The 24058-nt window shown below is 39.2% G+C and overlaps 1 protein-coding gene across 6 annotated transcripts in view; it reads right to left on the bottom strand.

Moving 5' to 3' along the window:
• RFX3 (regulatory factor X3) overlaps positions 1–24058 on the bottom strand; it is a 261029-nt gene that overhangs the window by 109178 nt on the left and 127793 nt on the right. For all 6 annotated transcript variants that reach the window (XR_003901718.1, XR_003901719.1, XM_029919467.1 and 3 more), the window contains exon 3: positions 13087–13184. Coding sequence is in view for 4 of the 6 variants with exons in the window: in XM_029919467.1 (XP_029775327.1) it covers positions 13087–13184 (98 nt within the window). In the remaining 2 variants the exon portion in view is untranslated. The remainder of the gene's footprint in view (positions 1–13086; positions 13185–24058) is intronic.

Genomic DNA, 24058 nt, shown 5'->3' on the forward strand with positions numbered 1-24058 from the left:
CTAGGGATTTACCCAAGGGATACAGAAGTGCTGATGCATAGGAGCACATGTACCCCAATGTTCATAGCAGCACTGTCAACAATAGCCAAAATATGGAAAGAGCCTAAATGTCCATCACCTGATGAGTGGACCAAGAAGATGTGGTTTATATATACAATGGAGTACTACATGGCAATAAGAAAGAATGAAATCTGGCCATTCGTAGCAAAGTGGATGGACCTTGAGGGTATCATGCTAAGCGAAATAAGTCAGGCAGAGAAGGACTGATACCATATGTTTGCAGTCATAGGTCTAACAGGAAAACAGGAGAGACCTAATGGAGAACCAGGGGGGACGGAGGAGGGAGAGAGAGTTGGGAAGAGAGAGGGATGCAAAACCTGAGAGACTATTGAATACTGAAAACGAACCAAGGGTTGAAGGGGGAGGGGGACGGGGGAAAAGAGGTGGTGGTGATGGTGGGGGGCACTTGCGGGAAGAGCACTGGGTGTTATATGGAAAACAATTTGACAATAAAATATTAAAAAAAAAGAAAAGAAATACTACTCAGTATCACTAATAAAACACTTGGCTGGATTTACATTCAGAAGACAAGCTTATTTCCGCTCATTTCAAGTGTTAAAACAATAAGTAAAAACTAAATGCACTCATTGATTTGTTGCCAAAACAACCAGGGAGGAAATGAAAGAATGAATGTTAAAAGTCGGTAAGAATTCTGGCAACAACTAATTGAGCTTTCTCATTCATCCATAGTATTTTCATTACTCTACATGTTGATAATGTACAAGGTACTGGAATTATTACTTTAAGTTTTTATCATCCTATTACCATTACATGCAGATAACTGGAAATGTATACTGTGTATTTAAATTCTTTATTTCTGTAACAAAGGAATATAGTTCTCACATTTGAGCATCCGTCAGAAACACCAGGAGGGCTTGTTGAAACACCATTACTAGATCCCACCCCCAAACTTCCTGATCCTGTAGAACCCCACTGGTGCTTCTAACGAGTTCTCAGGTGACGTCAGTGCTGGTCTGTGGAACTCTGAGAACCACCGGACTGAAGGATTAAAAATGTGCAACCGTATCTCACAGGTATGAAGGGGAAAAGTACTGTTTCACAACTATTCCTTCTTTCAGTCTGAGTTTTTTCAAAAGTCTCAAGTGTGCTGTTCTAAAGGAGTTTTCTAGTCTAGTGCAGCTAACCCCGAGGTATTACTAAAATTTCCAACGTTATAGTGGTATTTAAGCACACCCAAAGAGTACACGTAACAAGTTCATCTGTCCTGACATCGTAAGTCAGAGAAGTGCACAGGGACTTTAAACAGCTTTGGTTGGAAATGGATCAAAATCCTTTATGATCCATTTAGACCAGAGTCCCTGGTCTAAATTCATAAATAAGAAAACTGAGCTGGATCAAATGGAAGTTCTATTTTTAATGTTTTGAGAAACTTCATACTGTTTTCCATAGTGGCTGTACCTGGTTATGTTCCCACCAACAGTGCCCAAAGATTCTTTTTTCTCCACAACCTCATCAACACTCGTTATTTGTTGTCTTTTTGATAAAAGCATTTCCCTGATGGTTGGTGATGCTGAGAACTTTCTCATGTGCCTGTGGGATATTTATATGTCTTCTTTGAAAAAATATCCATTCAGGTTCTTTGCCCATTCTTTAATAGAATTATTTGCTTTTTTTTTTTTTTTTTGCTATTGACTTGTATGAGCCCCTTCTATGTTTCAGATACCAACTTCTTTCAGATATGCGGTCTAGAGACACTCCCTCCTGTTTGGTAGGCTGCCTTTTCATTTTGCTGATGGTTTCCTTTCTGTGCAGAGAAGCCTTTTAGTTTAATGAGTACACTTGTTTATTTTTGTTTCTGTTTGGTGTCAAATCTCAAACATCATGGCCAAGACTGATGTCAAGGAGCTTACACCCTATGTTTTCTTTGAGGGGGTTTGTAGTTTCAGGTCTCATACTTAAGTCTTTAATCTATTTCAATTTTTGTGAGTGCTGGAACATAGCGGTCCAATTTCATTCTTCTGTATATGGCTATCCAGGTTTTCTCAACACCATTTATTGAAGAGCTTAGCCTTTTCCTATTGTATATTCTTGTGCCTTTGACAATGGTTTGTTGACTGTACATGTTTGAATTTATGGGCAATTTCTGGGCCTTCTATTCTGTTCCACTGGTCTATGCGTCTATTTCAGAGCTACCATGTAATGCGGCAATGCCACTTCTGGGCATATATCTGAAGGAAATGCAATCGGTATCTCAAAGAGCTAACCGCCCTTGCATGTTCACAGTAGCATTATTCATAACAGCCAAGACATGGGAACAAACCAACTTGTTCATCAACAGATGAATAAATGGATAAAGAAAATGTGGTAGACATATATACAATGGAGTATCATTGAGCGAATGCAAAAACATGATAAACTTTGAGGACATAATACTAAGCGACATAAGTCAGGGAAAGATATGTATTATATAATCTCCCTTTTATGTGGAATATAAAGAATTTGACTCATTAGAACAGAGACTAGAGTGGTGGTTGCCGGGGGCTGGAGCTGGAAGAAATGAGAGATACTGATCAAACACACAGACTTTTCAGTTAATGAGAAAGTGCTGGGGATCTAATACACAGCACCGTAATGATGGCTAATAATACCGCATCATATACTTGAAAGCAAAAACAGAAACTGAACAAATATATACATGCACATAAGCCCAAAAATGTTTTGTAGTAGAAGACCCCCCCCCTCCAAAAGCTGTGTTAAACCATGTTAACAGCATCTTAATTCAGTTCCAATCATTCTCCCTTATGTATTTAAACCAACGATGTAACACTTCAGTAAAGCTGCAGGATATAAAATTAACACACAGAAGTCAGTTATGATTCTATATACTAGTAATGAAGTAGCAGAAAGAGAACCATTTACAATTGCACCAAAAAGAACAAAATGGTTAGAAATAAATTTAACCAAGGAGGTGAAAGACCTGTGCTCTGAACCTAAAAAACACTGATAAAATAATCTGAAGACACAAACAAACATTCATTCAATGCTTATGGATTGAAGGAATTAATATTGTTAAAATGTCCATACTACGCCCTAAGCACTTGACAAATTCAATACAACCTCTCCCAAAATACGAGGAGCATTCCTCATAGCATTAGAACAAATGACACTAATGTCTGGAACCACAAAAGACCCCGAACAGCCAAGGTAATCTTGAGAAAAAAACAAGCTAGAGGTATCCCAATTCCAGATTTCAAGACATACTACAAAGTTGTAGGAATGAAAACTGTCCAATGTGGGCACAAAACAAGACACAGAAACCAACGGAACAGAAGAGCCCAGAAATACGCCTATAACGTAGGCACGTTTATATGGTTAATTAATCTATGACAAAGGAAGTAAGAATACACCAGGTAGAAAAGACAGTCTCTTCAATAAATGGTGTTGGGAAAAGTACATACATGCAAGAGAATCAAACAGGACCGCTTCCTTACCCCATACACGAAAATACACTCAAAACAGATTAAAGACCTAAATGTAAGAACTGAAACTATAAAACTCCTAGGAGAAAACAAAGGTAGTAATTTCTTTGACAATGGTGTTGGCCTTTTCTAGATATATCTCCTCAGGCAAAGGAAACAAAAGCAAAAATAAATTATTGGGACTCCACCAAAATAAAAAGGTTTTGGCAGCAAAGGAAACCATAAAGCAGCCTACTGAATGGGAGAAGATATTTGCAAATGATGTATCTGACAAGGGATTAATATCTAATAGTTTAAAAAATTTTTGTAATGTTTTTTATTTATTTTTGAGAGACAGAGAGAGATGGTGCGAGCAGGGGATGGTCAGAGAAAGAGGGAAACACAGAATCCGAAGCAGGCTCCAGGCTCTGAGCTGTCAGCACAGAGCCCGACACAGGGCTCGAACCCACAAACCAGGAGATCATGACCTGAGCCGAAGCCAGACGCATAACTGACTGAGCCACCCAGGTGCCCCAGTATCTAAAACATATAAAGAACTTATGCAACTCAACACCAAAAAGAACAAATAATCCAATTAAAAATGGGCAGAAGGCCTCAATGCACATTTTTACAAAGAAGTTATACAAGTGGCCAAGAGGCATGCCAAAAGATGCTCAACATCACTCATCCTGAGGAAAATGCAAATCAAAACCACAAGGAGACAACACCTCCTCCCTGTCAGAATGGCAAGAATAAGAAGGGAAAGAAATAAGCATGGTGGGGATGTGGGAAAAGAAACCCTCGAGCACTGTTGTGTGCGTGTAAGTTGGTGCAGCCACTGTAGACAACAACATGGAGGTTCCTCAAAAAACTAAGACTACAACTATCATATGACCCAGTAATTCCACCACTGGGTATTTACCTAAAGAAAACAAAAACACTACTTCAAAAAGATATACGCACTCCTATGTTTATTGCAGCATTATTTACAATAGCCAACATAGGGAAGCAGCCCGAGTGTCCATCTGTAGATGAACGGATAAAGAAGTGGTATGTATACACAGTGGAACATACTCAGCCTTAAAAAAAGAATGATCTCGTACCATTTGCAACAACATGGATGGGCCCAGAGGGTATTATGCTAAGTGAAGTAAGTCATACAGAGAAACACAAATACCACATGATTTCATTTAGATGTGGAATCGAAAAAAACAAAATCATCAAAAAGCAAAAACAGACTCAACTACAGAGAACAAACTGATGGTAGCCAGAAGGGAAGGGGGTGGCGGAATGGGCACAACGGGGGGAGGGGGTAGGAGATCCAGGCCTCCAGGTGTGGGATAAACGGTCATGGGAATAAAAAGTCCAACACTGAGAATACAGTCAATGAGGCTGTAAATAGCGCTGTATGGCGACCGATGGTAGCTACACTTGTGGTGAGTGTAGCAACAGAGAGATGCTGAATCACGGTGTGGTACATCTGAAACTAATGTAACATCGTGTGTCAACTGTACTGCGACAAAATAAATTTTAAGGGAAAGGAAAAATTCACAATACAAATAAATAAATACATAAATAAATAAATGAGACAAAACAGCCAAGTAGCCTGTTTTGTCTTACAAGTCATTAAATGCTATCTTTTATTGAATTCCTTCAACAAACATAGATTGAGCACCTATCACATAGGATTATGACTGTTTTAGGTATTAGATAAACAATGGTGAGCAAAACCAAGGTAACTGCCCACATGAAACTTATATTCTGGGGGGTGAAGGCAAATGTGAGGTAACTTAAAGACAGATGTGAGAATAATGGAGAGCCATTAAGTGTGAAAGAAGTGTGATCTCAGAGATACAGTGGGGGAAAGTATACAGAACTTAGGCCACAGAAAAACTGTCTGGCCAACAACAAGAATGAAGAAGATCCCACAAATTAGGAAGAAAACCCAAAAGGAGGCACATCTGGGTGGCTCAGTGGGTTAAGCATCTGACTTTCGCTCAGGTCTTTATCTCACAGTTCTTGGGTTCGAGCCCCACATCGGGTTCTGTGCTAACAGCTCAGAGCCTAAAGCCTGCTTCGGATTCTGTGTTTCCCTCTCTCTGACCATACCTTGTCTGCTCTCTGTCTCTCTCTCTCAAAAATAAACATTAAAGGAAGGAAGGAAGGAAAGAAGAAAAGCCAAAAGGAGCTAGTGATTCAAGGAGAGAATAGCAGGCAGGGTTGGCTGTTTGAGATGAAGGAAATTTCATCTGGAGGAATGTCTATTAAACTTAACAGCCGGAGGTCCCCAGTGACTTTGACAAGTGTGATTTCACTGTATGGAGAAGAAAGCAAGCATGGGAGAGGCTGAAGAATATGCAGTCAATCTTGAGACGCTTTAGTATGAAGAAGAGAGACACCAGGCATTTGTCAGAGATGGAACACTTTCAAAAATGGAGAAAGGGAGTTAAAGCAGGCACATGTGTTGTTGAGGCCAGAGCGTTAGTCGAGACAGGCAGAGGGTGTGCTCCGGACCCTAAGCCAGGCCTGCTGCAGAACTCGAGGCTTCCCAGCACTCCGTGGGAGGCAGGTCCATTAGCCTGACAACTGCTGAGGGCCCGCCGGACTAAGATGTGTTGGTGCTGTCCTTTCTAGAACCTTCTGGTCATTACAGAGCTCAGCCTTTGCAAACCAACCTCAAAAGACTTCCAATGGCTGAGGGATTTTACTCATATCACAAAAGACAATAATTAGCCACAATGTGAGGCACAACACCATGATTTCTAAATACAGACCCTTTACAAACACATGCCTTCAACAAAGATTCCTCACTCCAGCTTCCAAAGCTCAAGTAGAGATTTTTTTTTAATCAAGTTTTACTTTTGCAGTTTCTTCTGTAAGAGTACCTATACCAAAAGCGAATATATTTTTTTCAGACAATACTAATTACCTCACTTCCCATTTCCTTCATTGCTCCCTCCCCTTCTTGTTCCTGAACTGGGTACTAAGCAGTGCTTTCAATTATTAATTTCATTCCACAGATTAGGAAATCTAGCTGCAAAAATGCTGTTTGTCCGAGGTTACACTGTAGCCAGTAGGAGAAATACCTTGATCGTGGGAATCTGAAGTTCCTTTAGGAAAATTAGTAACACAATTTGGTTCTAGACCTAAAAAAGGGTAGGTAGACTTCTTTCATTTCTTCCTTTTTTAATAATAGGAAGAGAAGAGGAGGAGAAAAATTAAGTGTCTACACTTCTCCTTCCAAGTGTCATGGTCTGGACATCAAGCTGCTGAATGTAAAATATCACAGAGCAAATTACCCGTAATGTGAATCATTTCATTTCTACTAATGAAAAATAACAAAAAGGGACCTAGGCAGGTCAGCCAGAGAACAGCCTTTCTCTTGCAAACTATTTAACGAAAATATGTGATGTTGAAAAATTACGAAGTATGGACTTTTCTATCCATTTTATGAACATCCAAATAACATTATATTTTTGTGAAATAAATTTAACTATAAAAGTATAAAATTATTTTTTAAACAAACATGAAAGAGACTTTTTAAACAAACATGAAAAGAGATTCATATGAATAACAAGAGATTCTTAGTTTTAAAGAATAAAAAATATCAGAAGTTCAGTTATCCGTCTACAGTAAGATGTACAGTGGTACAACAGTGTAAAGTATAAAATTTACCGAAACTGTTTTCTTATAACTGGCGTTCCCTCCAATCTCCCAAATGACTCAGGATCAAAAGACCTCTACTTATATGTCATGGGAAAGGACCACGCACTGAAGATAAAAAAAAAAGGAACCCAAGACATTAGCTGGGCAAATCTCTGCACTTTTGGGGCCTCTGTTTACTCATCTGCAGGGTGTAAGGATTGGAACCGACGGTCTCCATGACCTTCCCCACTCTGACATTTGGGGAAGCCATATTTGAAAGTCTTCTTTACTTGGAAAGAGGAGAGTTTTCATGTTATTTATGAAATGGGCTCATCTCTAACTGGAGAGAGACCTGAATGAGTTTTTCCCAAGAAAAGGGCAGTTGGCTCTCCAAGAGCTTCCTAAGTAGCCAGAGAGAGACTTCCTGAATCCCAAATGGCAAACCAGATCCTAGAGCGATTTGTATGCACAGTATCGGTAGGAGCATAAAGGAAGAAAACGCACTCTCAATCTCAATTACAGAAATTCCACACCCCACGTCTTCAGAGTAGGAAGCATTTAAATGTTAATAAGAAAGCAAAATCTTACCTGCAACTAACAGACAAAAAAAGGAACTTGAAGAGTATGTATCCCTTTTAAGGTTTCTTATTAATCCTTTTAAAAGTGAACAAAAAGAATAATTTAAGTGACTTCGGAAAATGCACCTACTGTAAGATTTTCAAGGAATGACTTTTTAAAATTGAGTCCTCTACGCATGTTTAGGGATATTAAATAAATCTGCTCAGTAACAATACATTAATGTTCGACCTCCCAACGTATATACCATGTGACATGACTGCACGTTATTCAAGGTAAAAGAACTCTGAGGTTCGGTGTTTCAGACGCTGCCCTTCTTCTCAGAGCCTTCAGAAGACTAATAGAAATGTAGCGTTCTCAAAAGAAGGGCCTCTGCAGAGTGTTTTCCTGCTTATGTAAAGCATGGAACACTTGTAGGGAACAAACATTCTGTGAAACACAGTTTCTAAAATTTTGTATCGGAGTTGATGAGAAATCCATAATCTAAACAGGAAGATGATGAAAAGGCCTCCTCCAGTCAAGTCTCACTGCAACAGACAGACAGACAGACAATAAAGACATTGGCATTTCAAAACATTGATCTTCACTAAACAGTAGACAAGCTTCAAAGAGTGGTTGATAATGAAAATCCTTGAACATTAAAAACATTTTTCAAAAAAGGTTTTTAACTTGGCCATGATTAATATGATGTGTTTATTTCCATTTTGACTCTGACGCTGGAGTCATTATGTGGAGTGGGGCGGGAAACAGGAGTCAAAAGAAGGGAGCAGGGAGGGAAAAAATCATTCTATCAAATAATGGACTTATCAGCTATGCAAAGAAATAGCAACTGCATTGGGCTGTGTCCACATGGTATGTAATGTTCTCCAGCTGGGTTAATTACAGTGTTCTAAGTTATTAGCGGTCGTAAATTCTAAGAATCTGTACAAAAAAGACAAGACTATATGATCCAGGCTTTGGAAAAATATTTATGGGAAAACTATTAGAAGGAAAAGCAAATTAAGTTGCCTCCTTCTTTTCTAAAAACACTACTCTCTAACTGCCAGCCGTGGACAGCGGTCTCAGAGCTCAGCTGAAATCGAGGCTCCTCGCCGGCTCCCGCACCACGGAGCCTGCTGTGCTGCAGTGGCCGTCGCGTTCACACAGAGAACCAAGGGAACACTCCGGTTCCATACAATTATAATGGTTACACATTGTCACAGGTGATGACACATCTCTGTGAGGGCTACCACCAGGTCTTGAACGAGACTCTGTGCATTCCGACATGGTGTGGGGACACTGGTGACAGGAGCACCAATCGGCACTTACCAGGCATGTGCAGGTTGTAGGGCCACGTGTTGGGTGCTTGAAGTTCATGGTAAAGACCGGCATCCCTCTCTTCTGGGAGTATCATTAGCAAAAAGCTTTTATTATCACACAGAAGTAGGAATATGACTGGGAGCCAAGTCAGGGATCCGTCCCTAGCTAGCTATTAACTCAGTGGTAGACCAGAAGAATTTGGAGGACTGCTTCCTAACACACATGCAAGGGTATCAAATAAAAGACCGAACATCAAGACTCTAAAATGAACTTTAGAGACGAACACTGTACATAGTCAAATAACAGCATACTAAGTAACAGAGAGATTAAAATAGCTTAAGCTGAGAAAAAAAGTTTGTTATATCTAAGAAATAAATATTCATAGTCCTCTAGCTACTCAAAGTTTGACCAGAATTCCTGACGAGACAATGTGTCTTTAGTAAATATGAAAATGATGCTATAGGATCTTGGTCAAAAATCTGCACTGAAACTGAAATTTTAATGGAAGGTTTTTTAAAGATGTATCTTCTCTCTCTTCAGCAAGGTGCCTGTCCCTCTGTGACATGACTGGCGGGAGACAAGGATACAATCTGAGCCCACACAGACTGGGTGCAAGCTAAGTGGACTTTGGAAGTGAGCTCACGACTTGGACCTCATTAGTCATGATCTAACCCACTGAGGCTGTTGAGCCACAGAAAATTCATGTTGACATGAGTATTCACTTGGAATCATTTCTGTGTCTAAGTGGGCTTTGTAGGTTTAGAGTCAACTTTAGCAATGTTGTCTTTCTAAGGGTCTGTGAATGAATGAATTCATTGATCTCACATCTACCAATGTTGTGGAAGACCTAATGGCAGTGGTGGAGTGGTTTAAAAAGGTACAAGACAAGACATGGAATTCAAGGTCATAATCATGAGCGGAAATCAGAAAAAGAATAACCATAGTGCTTAATTTTATAGCAATAACAAGTTTACTGAGTGTTTCCTGTTTATAACATGCTACACGAAACACTTTTGAAAAGCGAACTACCTCTATTTCATAGATGAAAACAGTGAAGCAGGTTGTGTGCCTTTCACAACGCCGCACACTAGTAATCTCTCCGCCCTACGCTGGACCAATGACGAATGACTGTGGTAGATACCATTCTCAATTCCCATTCCAATTGCCCCTTTTCCCCTGCTGCCTTCTACCATACACATGAAAGCTACAGACCATGTTCCCAGACTCCCTTGCAGCTAACCACCACTTTGTGACATGATTAAGAGATATAAGCCAAGAGACATAAGCAAAAGGGAGCTGGGAGTTTCTGGGAAAGCCTCCATGTGCTTCTACATGACACACAGACACACAGACAGACACACACACGTACATATATACACATATCCTCTTCTTCGTATCTGGAATGTAGATATGATGATGGCAACCAAAGCAGACCTCTTACAGACATATCAGAAACTTATGCCCCTGATATCCTGCTGTGGCCCTGATTGCCGCTAAACAGACATCAGCAACAGACTAATGGAAGCACGGTTCTGGATGTTTTTAGAGGTTCATTTCCTATGGCCTTTTGGTAGCTTACCTCTAGACTACCTCAGCCGATCTGAGTTAATCCTGATGGAAGAACAGCCTGGTGGAACTGAGTTTCACAGGCACCTATTCCCCCCCAGAAAGCCAGTTTTCCCTATTACATACTCAGTTAATTCTCACGGCCCCTGGAATACGCAGCACTCTGTGAGGCCAGACATCTTGTATGGACCAACCTCCATGGTGCACATGGTCCACGTAGGCTCCCTCTGCTATTTGTCAGCATGTAAGGTTTTCCCCAATAAGGCTTTACACTTGCACCACGTAGGACTAGTGATTTGCACAAAATGCTACCTTTGGACTTCTTAGGACCTGACAAAAATTAAAAGGCCTAATTTTTTCAAACTTCTCTTTGTCAGGTTTTCTGGGATTCTCCGCTGACAGGATGCTGTAATAATATATGTAAGATAAAATGCTATAGAAGGGAGACAGTAGAGTGGTAACTTCACCCTCCACTGTAGGGGAGGTGGTGTGTAAAGGCTTTGCCTAGGAAGCCTTTAATCTGGGGTTCTTGTGACAGTTAAAGCTGAAATGACAATAAAACCGAGTGATCCCTAGCAGTGTCTAGAGATCCATTATATTTTCCCCGGGTAGAATGCAAGTGTCCATGTTGCAGGAGTATCTACTTTTTTGGTAAAATGCCAACAGTAGTGTGGGTTTAGGGTAGAGATTCCACAAGCAGGCTCCAGGAGGCTCTGGTCGCACACAATGAACAGGAGAGAAACATTCAGAGTGTGTCTGCAATACGTAAAGAGTCACAGATTCGCTAGAGCAAAAGAAATCCATGGACCCTTTATTATGTGCCTACCACCTAACTAGATGTAAGTAAACAACAAAATGACAACAGTTCCCATTCAGAGAGATTTCTTCCTGGGGTGGTAAATAGAAATAAGCACTCCTAGCATGGTGCTGGACGTGAAAGTCGGTGCGGTGCCGTCCTTACCCTACAGGGGAAGGACGACCTAACTGCAGGAGCGGGAGGATACCTGTTCCAAGGGAAGGAGACCACGGATCAGTCGATAAAGGCCACAAAGGCTCCCTGTGAGGGGACTCGAGAGAAGACGGGATGGAAGGCAGAGAAAACCACATGCCCAAAAACAGACACGAAAGGGGAGTATCTGGGGAAAGGCGCACAAAGTTGGCTGTTCCTAGAACAGGTGGAAGATGAAGCTAGACACACAGGAATGGGATGAACGCCCAGGGGGAGAGCTGACTTTGGTTTTACAGGTAATGAAGGTTTTAAGGCAGTGGAAATGTGCGAAGACTCAGTGACCAAAAGCAAGGACAAAAGAGAGATGAGTCAAGATCAGCGAAGAGCTTTCAGTTTTCTGTCAGCTGTTGCCTACCAGGCCTCGAGTTAGTTGCTGTAAATTTATTTCCTCAGATCGTCACAACAACCTACCAAGAATAAGATTACCATCCTCCCACTTTCCAGGAAAGGATGACAGAAAGTTTAAAACAGTTAGGTGTCTTAATCATGACAATACAACTCTGACAGTTAAACTGGGATTCTAAGTCATTTTGTTAAAGTAACAATAGGTAACAACAACTGAACCCTCGCTGTGTGTCGTGCACTCTTGTGGTGTTAGACTGATTGCAGTGGGGAAAAAGAGAGAGAGACAAAAATCCCTGCCCTCATACAGGTTACAGGCTGATGCCCTGAGGACCCACAAAGCCACCCAAAGAAAGACAAGGTGCACCAAGAATAAGGAAAGTAGAGGTTATCATCCTGAGGCACACCAGCACGGAAGGGAGGTGGGCAGAAGAGGAGGAGAGACTTTGAATACATTTCAGGTAAACCCAGAGATTCAAGAGACTCCCAATAAAAATTCAAGTGGTAAATGAAAACATTCCTGGTGACCTGTAATAGCTCTTAGTCTCTTTACCTGTAACACCCTGAATTTTAATCCAAAGTGGCTGAAAAATACAACTGGTATAAATTTACGAATTTACATTATTGGTGCTACTAAGGTGATGAGTTGGGGCAGGGGGTAGATAGGGGTTGCGAACAAGTTCAGACAGGAAAATAAGATTTGAGTTTCAGACAGTTTTATGGAGTTTCCTAAATGCCCCCACAAAACTAATGTCCTCGTTTTGTATTGGTTTATGGACACACACACACACACAAACTCACCTTACTTTTAAAAACAAAAAGCATAGGTGTTACAAGATCGTCATAAGATACAGAAATCACCGACGAGGGGTATTCCTTTTTCTCAACCTAGTGGAAACCATTCAAAGGCCTACTTGTTTTAGTAATTTAAAATATTTTACTGAGATCGAAAAGGAAAATCGGCACACATTCTTAACAAACAGACGAATCTCTAAACAGTCTAATGTCAATAACTGGTCTGGTGTAAAAAAAAAAAAAAAAAGAAAAGAAAACCAATCGCTGTGAAAACAAGCAAACACTAACACTTTGGGAAGAGTGGGATGTGGTAGGGAGTAACATTCTTCTCTGAGCAAGTGGGAGAGTTAAAAACACTCGCACACGGGAACTCACATTGCTCCATTGGTATAGACGGTATCGCTTCCTTCCACGTACTGCACCTGCGCCGGGTAGACATGCTGTACCTGCTGTACTGTCTGTACCTGCTGTACCTGGAGAACAAACAGTAGGAGCGCGGTGAGAAGCAGACAGGACAGGACACACGCCACCGTGTGAGACGTGCCTCCCGCATTTCTCTAAGGTGTTAAAACCCAGGAGATTCACGCTTATTTCATGATAAGTGGATGTCGGGTCCAAGTCAACCGTAGTAATTACACTGAATACATTCTATACCATTTCTGTAGGTGTAGATCATGGACATACATACTCCAAATATTTAGGGTAAAAAATTCTGAAAGCGCCTCACTTGTTTTGGTGACTTAGGAAATTCTCTTCAGCCAGTCTGCTAAAGCTAAGTTCATTTTTCAATTTAAAAAATTCACAGGGCACCTGGCTGGCTTAGTCAGTAGAGCATGTGACTCTTGATCTCAGGGTCATGGGTTGGAGCCCCACGTTGGGTAGACAGATTACTTTCAAAAAATCAAAAAGTAAAATAGTTCGTGATGGAAAATTTCAAACACTCAAATGTAGAAAAAATACTATCAGAAACCCCCAATCGCTTCTCAGCCTTTTGGCTAAGATCAAGTGCAGAAACCCCCATACTCATCATTCAAGATAAGTAAGTGCCATCAGCCCTCCCCTTTGAACCCTGTATAGGATTATTTAAAAGCAAGTGCAGAGATTTTTATCACTTCACTGGGAAAGATTTCATTTTGCTCCTATGAGAGAAAGGCTTTTTTTAACATGAACACAATAGTAATATCACATATAAAATACCAACAATTCCACTATATCATCTAAAATCCAGTCATTGTTGGAATCTAATTATTCCAATGTCTTCTTACAGTTGGGTTTGCTCAAATCAGGATCCAAACAAGGTCTGCATGTTGTACTTGGTTTATATTTCTTATCTTTTTCCTTTAATCTCTAACCATTTCCCATCCTTTTTACCCTTGACTACTACTTATTGAAGAAATGGCATTACTTATCTTGTAGAATTTCTAGAATTGAAGAGTTGGCTGATAGCATCCCTGAGATGTTATTTAATAAATTCCTCTATCTCCTATATATCCTATAAATGGATAGTTAGATTGAGGGCCTTGAACAGGTTCAGTATTTGAAAAGCTGTGTACTTCGTATCACATCACATCAGTTGTCATATAACAGCTGGATGTCTCTCCTCCTGCAGTGTGACATGTACTTGGTGCAGTGTGACATATTCTTGGTGGGGTGGTCAAGTGTTGTCAGTTATAGCCACGTACCATAGTGCTATCTCTTCATGTTCTACCTGAGAACATTAGTAGCCAATGACGGTCATTTTCTAGGGCTAGTTTTTCAACTCATAAAGGCCATAAGCTGTAACACTGGTAGTCTGATTCTATTATTCCTTACTTCCATAAAGAAATTCCCCTCATTAATTATTTGGTTGCATTGAAAGAAAGTTCATATAAGAAGAGGATAAATATGCAATTCTTCTTCTTACCAGTACCCATAATTTATCCCCTGGCTCCCTTCCAAGGTAAGCAATGTGGTTTCGGTTTGCGTCTTCATGATTCTTGATTGTTAAATAGATTTGATGTTTTTTAATCATGCCAGGTGTTTGTGTCTGGGTAAATTGTCTCATTTCTTGACCAACGGTAGGCCCTTCAAACTGGATTCTGTGTCTCATGACATGATCACAGTAATCTTCCTTACCTCCCTTGCTTTCTGTTGTGATATACTCTAGACTTTTCTCTTACATTTTCTGTCCCAGACCTACAGGCAACCATCTCTTCCAACAGCATGACTCCTATTAGTTACGAGTAATGTAAATATGTAAAAACTGCTTAGAAAGGCAATTTACAAACAATTTGAAACCTTTGTGATTTCCACAATTTCTATTTCAATTTACCCATGGAAATATTTACCCGGGCAATGTTATTAAAAAATATTGTTAATAAGAGCAAAAAGTTACAAGGGAAAACCTCTATATCTGAAAAGTAGAGTGATTAAATAAATTAGAGGAAAACCCTTCTGTATAATATATGGCTAATGTTAAAAACTAAAAATTGATTAAAATTGATTATGTAAGATCTCCAAGACGTTATCACATTAAACAAAGTACGCTGCAGAACAGAACTTACTAAATTGCTTTGATTTATGCTTAAAAATATGTATATATCTAATTTGTGTAGACATGTGTATATAAATGTATATAAGTATATAAAGGAAAATGGCAGGATTCACATCACACTCCTAAAAATGGTTACTCTGTTGAGTGACATGAAATGAGATGGAAGAGGTAAGCTGACTAGCATCTTTTATTCTGTATATTTATATTATTCTTGGAAATTTTATTTTATTTTTATTTTTTACAAATATTTTTCATGTTTTATTTATTTTTGAGAAAGAGAGACACAGCATGAGCAAGGGAGGGTCAGAGAGAGAAGGAGATACAAAATCCGAACACAGGCTCCAGGCTCTGAGCTAGATGTCAGCACAGAGCCTGACGTGGGGCTTAACCCACGAACCGTGAGATCATGACTTGAGCCACCCAGGAGCCCCACTGGAAATTTCAAAATGAAAATGAATTCCCATGTTATGTACATAATATATAAAATACATCAAATCAATATATGGAAGAAGGACTTCCACTTCTGGCCATGATGAAACAAATACTACTAGAAAGGCCCTCCCCACACCAAACAAGAAGGAAGCTGGACACAATATGTAAAACAGCGTTTCCAGTCATTTGAGAAAAGGCATCCTAACAGTGTGATCCTTCAAGAGTAGGGAAACAAACCAGGTCCCCCTATAATGATCCCAGCTTTTGAGAAGGAGGCATTTCCCAGAGTGCTGAGCGGGACGGGAGGAACCAAGCAGAGCGTCGTGATCTCACTGAGGGGAGGAGGCAGCTGTCGGAAACGGGGAGGATGAGGCAGCTGAGGTCTGGGAGCACCATCAGAGAGAGCATTAAGCAGAGAAAGAGACCCAGAAATACTGAAAGACACCTCGTGAGTCTGATGCTGAATATGAAACTGCGCACGTGTAGGGCACAGAGGAAGTCAGGTCCTAACCATCTAGAGCATTCTGTAGAAACCCCAGAAGTGCAGCCCTAGTAGTCGGGCTTACCGAGCTCTAGAGCAAGACTACCTCAGGTCCTTCTTAATAAAACTAAAAAATAAGCCTTGAAAATATCAACATGATTCACTTAACTGATCATACAAAACAAAGTTTAACGCTTTAAAAGGAAGACAGTAAAATCCAGACATACAAAACTAAGAATCAAAATGTCCAGTACCTAATAAAAACTGATTAGACATGTGAAGGAGCAGGAAAATGTGACTTACAAGCAGGAGGAAAAAAATCAGTCAATAGAAACTGATATAGAAATGAAAGAGAGGAAGTAGCAGAGACTTTTAAAATGGTTACAAATAGAAAAGATTTAAAGGAAAGCACTAATATGATGAGAAAAAAAAGAAAGAAGCTATACAGAACCAAGTAGAATACTCAAAAATACAAGTTGAAAAATATAGTATTTGAAGACAAAAATTCACTCACTGGGCTTAAGAGGAGACTATATGATGCCGAAGAAAAGACCAATTTGAAAAGCTAGCAACAAAAACTCTCTTCTGTGAAGAAGAGAGACAAAAAGGAATTAATGAACAGAGAATCACTCAACTGTGGGACAACATGAAATAGTCAAACATAGTGCAATTGGAGTCACAGAAGAAAAACAGAAAAATAGTTGAAGAAAGAGGGGTAGAAACTTTTCCAAATTTGATTAAAACTGTAACCACACTGATCTAAGCTCAGTATACACAAATATATAGACAAAGAAAACCACATCAAAGTGTATCATCAATAAAAGTGCTAGAAATAGGGGCACCTGGGTGGCTCATTCGGTTGACTGTCCAACTTTGTCTTGGGTCATGATCTCACAGTCCGTGAGTTCAAGCCCCGCATCAGGCTCTGGGCTGACAGTTCAGATCCTGGAGCCTGCTTCACATTCTGTGTCTCCCTCTCTCTCTGGCCCTCCCCTGCTCCCACTCTACTTTCTCTCTTTCTCAAAATTAAATAAGCATTAAAATTTTTTAAAATAAATAAAAATAAAACAAAAGTGCTAGAAATTAATTATAAGGAGAAAAATTTTAGAGCAGACAGGAAAAGGACCCACTGTTAACAGGGAATCACATATGAGATGGACTGAAAGATCCTCAGTTAGAAATAATGCACGAACAAGCCAAATGGCATCTTTAAAGTTGTGGGGAGGAGAAATCTCAACCTAGACTTCCAAAGCCAGTGAGATGTCCTACTAAAATGAAGTGGAAATCTTTTTTCAGACAAAAGCTGAACAAATTCCCCTCCTGCAGAACTCCAGTGGAGCTAACGACAAAGGAAGTTTATAGAGCTCAAGAAAAATAATACAGATGAAAACTGGAGTCTATAATAAAGGAAATGAGGGTCCCTACATGTGACAGGTTTGCAGGCAAATTAAAGTATTTCTCCTTTGTTTCCTCGTCTTTTAATTTCCATAAACTACAACTATGTAAATATAATATCAGCATGTAATGGGGCTCGGCACAGATGTAGAAGTGAAATGTATGCATCACCGAAATAGCACAAAGGACAGAAGAGGGAAATGAAGAGAGACTTTTGAATTACTCTTTATGTTAAGTGGTTTAATGTTACATGCACACAGGTTATGATACACTACGATAAATACTAAAAATCCTAGAATAAACACTAAATTTAAAAAACAGTATAGCCAGTAGTGGAGATGAAATGTAATACAGGAAAACAATACATCCAATAGAAGGCAGAACTGGAGGAAGCGGAAGGGCAAATGGAACAAACAGGAAAAACAAGGAGAAGATGCTAGACTTAAATGCCACCATATTGGTGATCATAGTCCACACTCAAATTTTAAATCTCGATTGTCAGAATAGGCAGACATGTGAGACCTAACTCTAGGCCCTCCACTCGAATACACTCTAAACAGAGACAGAAAGGTTAAAACAAAAGAATGTGGAAAAGATAAACTTGGCAAACAACGACGATAAGAAAAATGGAGCAGTTCTATGAGTACCGGCCAAGGTAGATTTCCAGACAAAGAAAATTACTGAAGATAAAGAGGAGTATTTCATCCATAAAATTATCAAGAAGAAATCACCTGTGTTTGCATCTAAGAACAGAGTTCCAAAATACATGAAGCAAAACTGGAGAGAACTGAAAGAAGAAATAGGCAAACCCACAGTCACAATCGGAGATTTCAACATCCTTCTCTCCAAAGTTGACAAAAAAGACAGAAAATAAAGAAGAACAAACAAATTATCAACCGACCTGACCTGAAGGCTTTCACGCGGCCGTCCGCGGAGCAGCCGCGGACCACTCACGCCTGCTAGTGTATGTGGGCATGAAGCATGAAAGCTTCAAGGCTGAAAAAGAAAACGAGCACTAACAAACTTAAAAGAATTAAAGCAAGAGAGTACATTCGTTGACCAAAAGAGGAATTCAATTTGAAGTCAACAATGAAAGCGTATCTAGAAAACACTCAAGGATATATATGATGAACAAAAAAATACACTTTAACCTATAGAGTCACAGAAAGAACAATCATGAGAGAAATTTAAAACTATTTGGAGTTGAATGATGAAAAAACAATCCATCAAAATCTGTGAAGTGCAGGCACAGCTAAGCATAAAGGGAAACTTATCGTTTCACACAATTTTATTAGGGGAAAAAATCTCCACTGTAATAAATCTAAAGTTTCAACCTGAAGAAGCTAGAAAATAAAGAACAAATTAAAACTGAAGTAAGTAGGAGAAAGGAAGTAAAGGGCAAAAAAGTAGTCAATGAAACAGACATCTGAAAAACAACAGGAAAAAAATCAGCAAAATTTTAAACATGAAGGCAGATTTAGGAGAAAAAGAAAGAGAACACAAAGTACGAATACTAGGGATAAAAGAGGAACGAGTAGTCAAGGAGCAGGGAACGTTACACGCAGCTGTGTAACGAAGACGGAGGGAAGGGATGAACTAACTAACACATCCTCCGACATGAGAGCAGTTAGGATGCACGTGTGAGCCTTGAAAGTAAAGGCAGGTAGAGGTCTCTCCCCCCAGGCAACAATGTTCTCAAGAGGCAAATTATCTTCCTGCTCTTTCCACTTTCATTCTAAGACAGATATCTACTAATAAGACTACTACTAATATCATACATAAGACCTAGGTATCTCTAGCTATAAGATCGATGTAAGAACACTAAGCTTCCGGGGCGCCTGGGCGGCTCAGTCACATAAGTGTCGACTTCAGCTCAGGTCATGATCTCACAGTTCATGGGTTTGAGCCCTGCATCGGGCTCTGGGCTGACAGTCAGAGCCTGGAGCCTGCTTCCGATTCTGTCTTCCTCTCTCTCTGCCCCTCTCCAACTCATGCTCACTCTCTCACTCTCTCAAATAAACATTAAAAAAATAATAAAGAATAAAGACACAAAATACCAACACTTTGCAAAAAGAAAAAAAAGAAAACTGTATATAAATGAAATTAAATTTACCCCCCAGAAGAAACTCTTGGTCCACTTGGCTTCACTAGTGAATTCTATCTAACATTTCAGGAAGGAAAAAAAGCCAATCTAACATAAATTCCCTATCACATTTTAGATAAAAAATAACTCAGACTAGGATACGAAATCTTATTAACACCATGTAAACTTTCATGGGTATTTCCAAACACATCTTCTCTGCTCTGTTATCATCGCCCTTCAAAATTCTACACAGTCCTGCTACCTTTTCATGGATCTTGTTTCCTCTGTATAAGTTATCTCATCAACCAGTATGAAACCACCATATTCCTCCAGGCCTAATTTAAAATTTAGTTTCTGTACCTAACAGAGGACCATAGGGAGATGAAGGGGGAATGAGAGCTGGGGAGAGAGAGGAACGCAAATCATTAGACTACTGAATAATGAAAATGAACCATGAACTGAAGGGGGTCTGGGGAAGGGGGTGATGGTCATGGAGGGGCCACTTATGGGGAGAAGCACTGGGTGTTACATGGAAACCAATCTGAAAATAAGCTATAAAAAATAAATAAAATAAATAAAATTTAGTTTCTCTAAAAAAGCTTTCTGTAATTTACTGAAAGACCATTCCTTTCTTCTTTTCTCTCTTAGGAGTCTTATTAGAGGCGGTAGCACAGGTTAGTAGTAACCTCTGTTCAGCCCGTTTCCTTCCAGGGAGCTAACATGGCGAGAGACGGCAAGATCGTTTCATATGAAAGTAGGAGAAGTGACTTTAAGGCCTTGTGTTGACATTTGGTGTTCACACATTGGAAGAGTCCATTTATTTCTTTAAGTAATAATTTCCTGCAGTATAAAAAAGTCTATCTCTTCCATCATTAAATTTTGTAAAGACACAAAACTATTAAATAAAGATACAAAGCATGGTATAGCTATATATGATAATTAAAATCAGCTTGAATAACTAGTAAAGGGCACCTGGGTGGCTGAGTCAGTTAGGCGCCCGACTTTGGCTCAGGTCATGATCTTGCAGTTTGTGGGTTTGAGCCCCGCATCAGGCTCTGTGCTGACAGCTCAGAGCCTGGAGGCTGCTTCAGATTCTGTGTCTCCCTCTCTCTATACCCATTCTCCACTTGTGCTCTGTCTTTCTCTGTCTCTCAAAAATAAATAAATGTAAAAATAAATAAATAAATAAATAAATAAATAAATAAATAAATAAAAATTTAAAAAATTCTTAAATACTTCAAAAATAAGAGTCTTGTCTTCTCTATCTGTATAAATCTCATCTTTATACCCCACTTGGTTTCAGCCATAAATATGCACAATAAATTCTAAGGGTTCCTTACAATTATGAGATTCCATAATCAAAGTAGAAATGAAACTCAGAAAATGTCACTAATCTTAGGAAAGAGTCTGGAAAGATGCTGGCTAACTCATCTAAGACTGTAACTATGAATATGTCCCTTGATCACACTGGGACACAAGTTAAGGAACCAATAAAGTAAGTGAAACCAAAATAAATAGTACTGAATTAAAGCATATTTTGGAGGTAATACAATTTTCACTATTATCCAGTACGTATGGTTTCTCCATCAACCATTAAAAACTGGGTTGAAGAGGTCTGTGAAACAATTTAGTGATGAGGAAAAATGGAACTGCACATAGTGCTTTGGGTTTGAGAAGGTATTCTTTCAAGGGTGTAATGACGGTGAAGGAAGTAAAACAGAGGGGTAAATAGGGACAGAAAAAGGAAAAGGAAAAAAGGAAAAATAAGTATTTTATGAAAAATAAGTATTTTATGTATACACTCCTATCATCTATGAGAAGTTAAGATCCTCGAGTCTTTCATTTACTTTTTAGTTGGGGAAATGTTGACCTTCTTACTTTCCTTTTTTCTCTTTTGTTTTCTCTCTCCCTTCCTTCCTTCCTTCTTTTTTTTTCTTTCTTTATTCTTTCCTTCCTTCCTCTTTCCTTCCTTCCTTCCTTCCTTCCTTCCTTCCTTCCTGCCTGCCTGCCTTCCTCCCTTTCTTTCTTTCTTTCTTTCTTTCTTTCTTTCTTTCTTTCTTTTTTCTTTCTGTTTTGACAGTGGGGATCTATTACGGTTGGAGAGCCACAGAAATGCTCTTTTACCTCAAATTAAACTTAGCCAGACCCAGGAAAAGAGCTGTCTACAGAACCAGTCTTGAGAGTTTACAAACCCAGTCACAGGCGGGAAAATGTGGATGGCAAATTTCACCCCACATCTACACCCCTGGCCCAAGTTCCCACACACAGAGCAGAGCTATTTTGTTACGGTGTTGGTATTCCCAAAGACCCAACACAATATAAACACCCTGTAAATATTTAATAATTATTCAATAATTAAATAATGCCCTGCACCTAGCAAAGAAAATGCCCAGTGAATATTTGTAAAATTGATAGTATCTTCTAAATGTGGATACGTGCATTCATGTTTTCTGAAAAAATAAGAAAACCACCAAGGAATTCTTATTATTCCAAAGTAAACTGATCTGATCACTTTGAATGCCCTTTTCAATGCATCTTTAAAGACCTAGCGTGAATATTTAAGAAGTTGCAGGCTATTTTTTCTTTCCCTAATTAGCTGTGATTCAATTTGTTCAAATATTTGATAATGTTATTATGTTAAACATTAATTTCTATTCAAATACTTACTACGTTGTTATATATTGTAAGTTTATTTTCTATTTCATTTGCCACACTTTCGTACAGGAACCGTTCAGGTCAGCATTACTAAAAGAAGGGGAAACAAGCATCCTACCGGCATTCCATTACCATTCCCAGTAACTATATTTTCCATTCATCTTCATGAAATCTATAAAATGTCACATTTTACTGCCTACCCTATCCAAGCTCTTAGAGGAAAGGAATAAATTGATTAAATAAATTATGAAGGAAATTCATTTTCTTTTAACTTCACTGTCTTTCCCAAAATAAATTCAGTTGCATTTCCAAAGACAAATGTTTTTCACCCGTTTTGAATTTTAATAAACAACAAAGAGGTGAAAATGTGAACTGAAAAGAGATGGACAAGGTAGGATTACTAGGAACAATGAACTATTTCTATAATGAACTGTTCAATGACTAGAAATGACCTTGAGCTAATTCTAAAAGGTTCCCTAGTACACCAGATTATTGGCAGTAATGAGGTCTAAACACAACATTCTCTACCAGAAATTTATACACTCTCTGTCAAATGAAGGGGGGCAAAATCCCATAAAATATAAATATATGCAACAATAGTATTTACATTCATGGATACTACACGAATAAAGCACTTAACCCTGTCTTACTGAAACATATTTAGATGGCAGCACCTCTTACTACTATTCAAATGTGGTACCACACATGCACTTGCTTAGTTTTGTACATTTTTATAATTCTTATTATTTATAAAGAAGTGAATACCAAAACAAAGTACGTACCACAGGAAGATGTGCTAGTTCAACAGAATCAATTAGTATATTTTTGGGACAAATTTATACAATATGTTGCTTTGGATATGCTTCAAAAAAATAAAATGAATCACACTTCAAAACAAATCCTCTTCAATAGTAAAGGAAATCATGTGTCGTTGTTAAGCTTCTTAGTCAGCTAAGAATAATAGTAATTTCTTTGTAAAAATGTCTTTCTTCCGTCAAGATGTTCGTTACCTTTCTCATATAAGAGCATTCCTTACACATTTGGCTGGAACCAAACATTTCAAACCTTAGCACAGACAGTCCTAGACTTATGATGATTCAAAAGGCAATAGGTATTCAGTAGAAACCATACTCCGAATTTTCAAGTTCAGTCTTTTCCCAGGCTAAAGATAAGCGCTACAATGCTTTCTCGAGATTCTGGGCAGGGTGGTTACAGTTCTTTCGGCCACACAATCATGGGGGTACACTGATACATTCACCATTCCATACCTCCATACCCCATACCCCCTCTGCTTTTCTTCTTAAAAAAATAATCTTAGTGTTTATTTATTTTTAAGAGAGAGAGAGAGAGGGACTGAGAGAGAACACAAGCAGGGAAGGGGGAGAGAGAGACAGACAGACAGACATAGAACCCAAAGCGGCTCCAGGCTCTGAGCTGTCAGCACAGAGCCTAACATGGGGCTCAAACCCGTGAGCCATGAGATCATGACCCAAGCCAAAGTCAGATGCTCAACCAGCTAAGCCACCCAGGTGGACCCCTGCTATTCAATTTCAGTGTACTCAGTATGCTACATGATAAAGTAGTCAATACTTGATTTTAAAGCAGGCTTTGTGTTAGAGGACTTTGCTCATGTTCTCAGTAAGTGTTCTGAGTACATTTAAGGCAGGCTGGGCTAAGCTATGATGTTTGGTAGGTTAGGTGTATTAAACTCATTTCTGAAAATAGGATATTTTCAACTTATGATGAGTTTTATCTGCATGTAACCCCA

The sequence above is a fragment of the Suricata suricatta genome, chromosome 13 (genome assembly GCF_006229205.1).
Source record: "Suricata suricatta isolate VVHF042 chromosome 13, meerkat_22Aug2017_6uvM2_HiC, whole genome shotgun sequence".
Lineage (NCBI taxonomy): Eukaryota > Metazoa > Chordata > Mammalia > Carnivora > Herpestidae > Suricata > Suricata suricatta.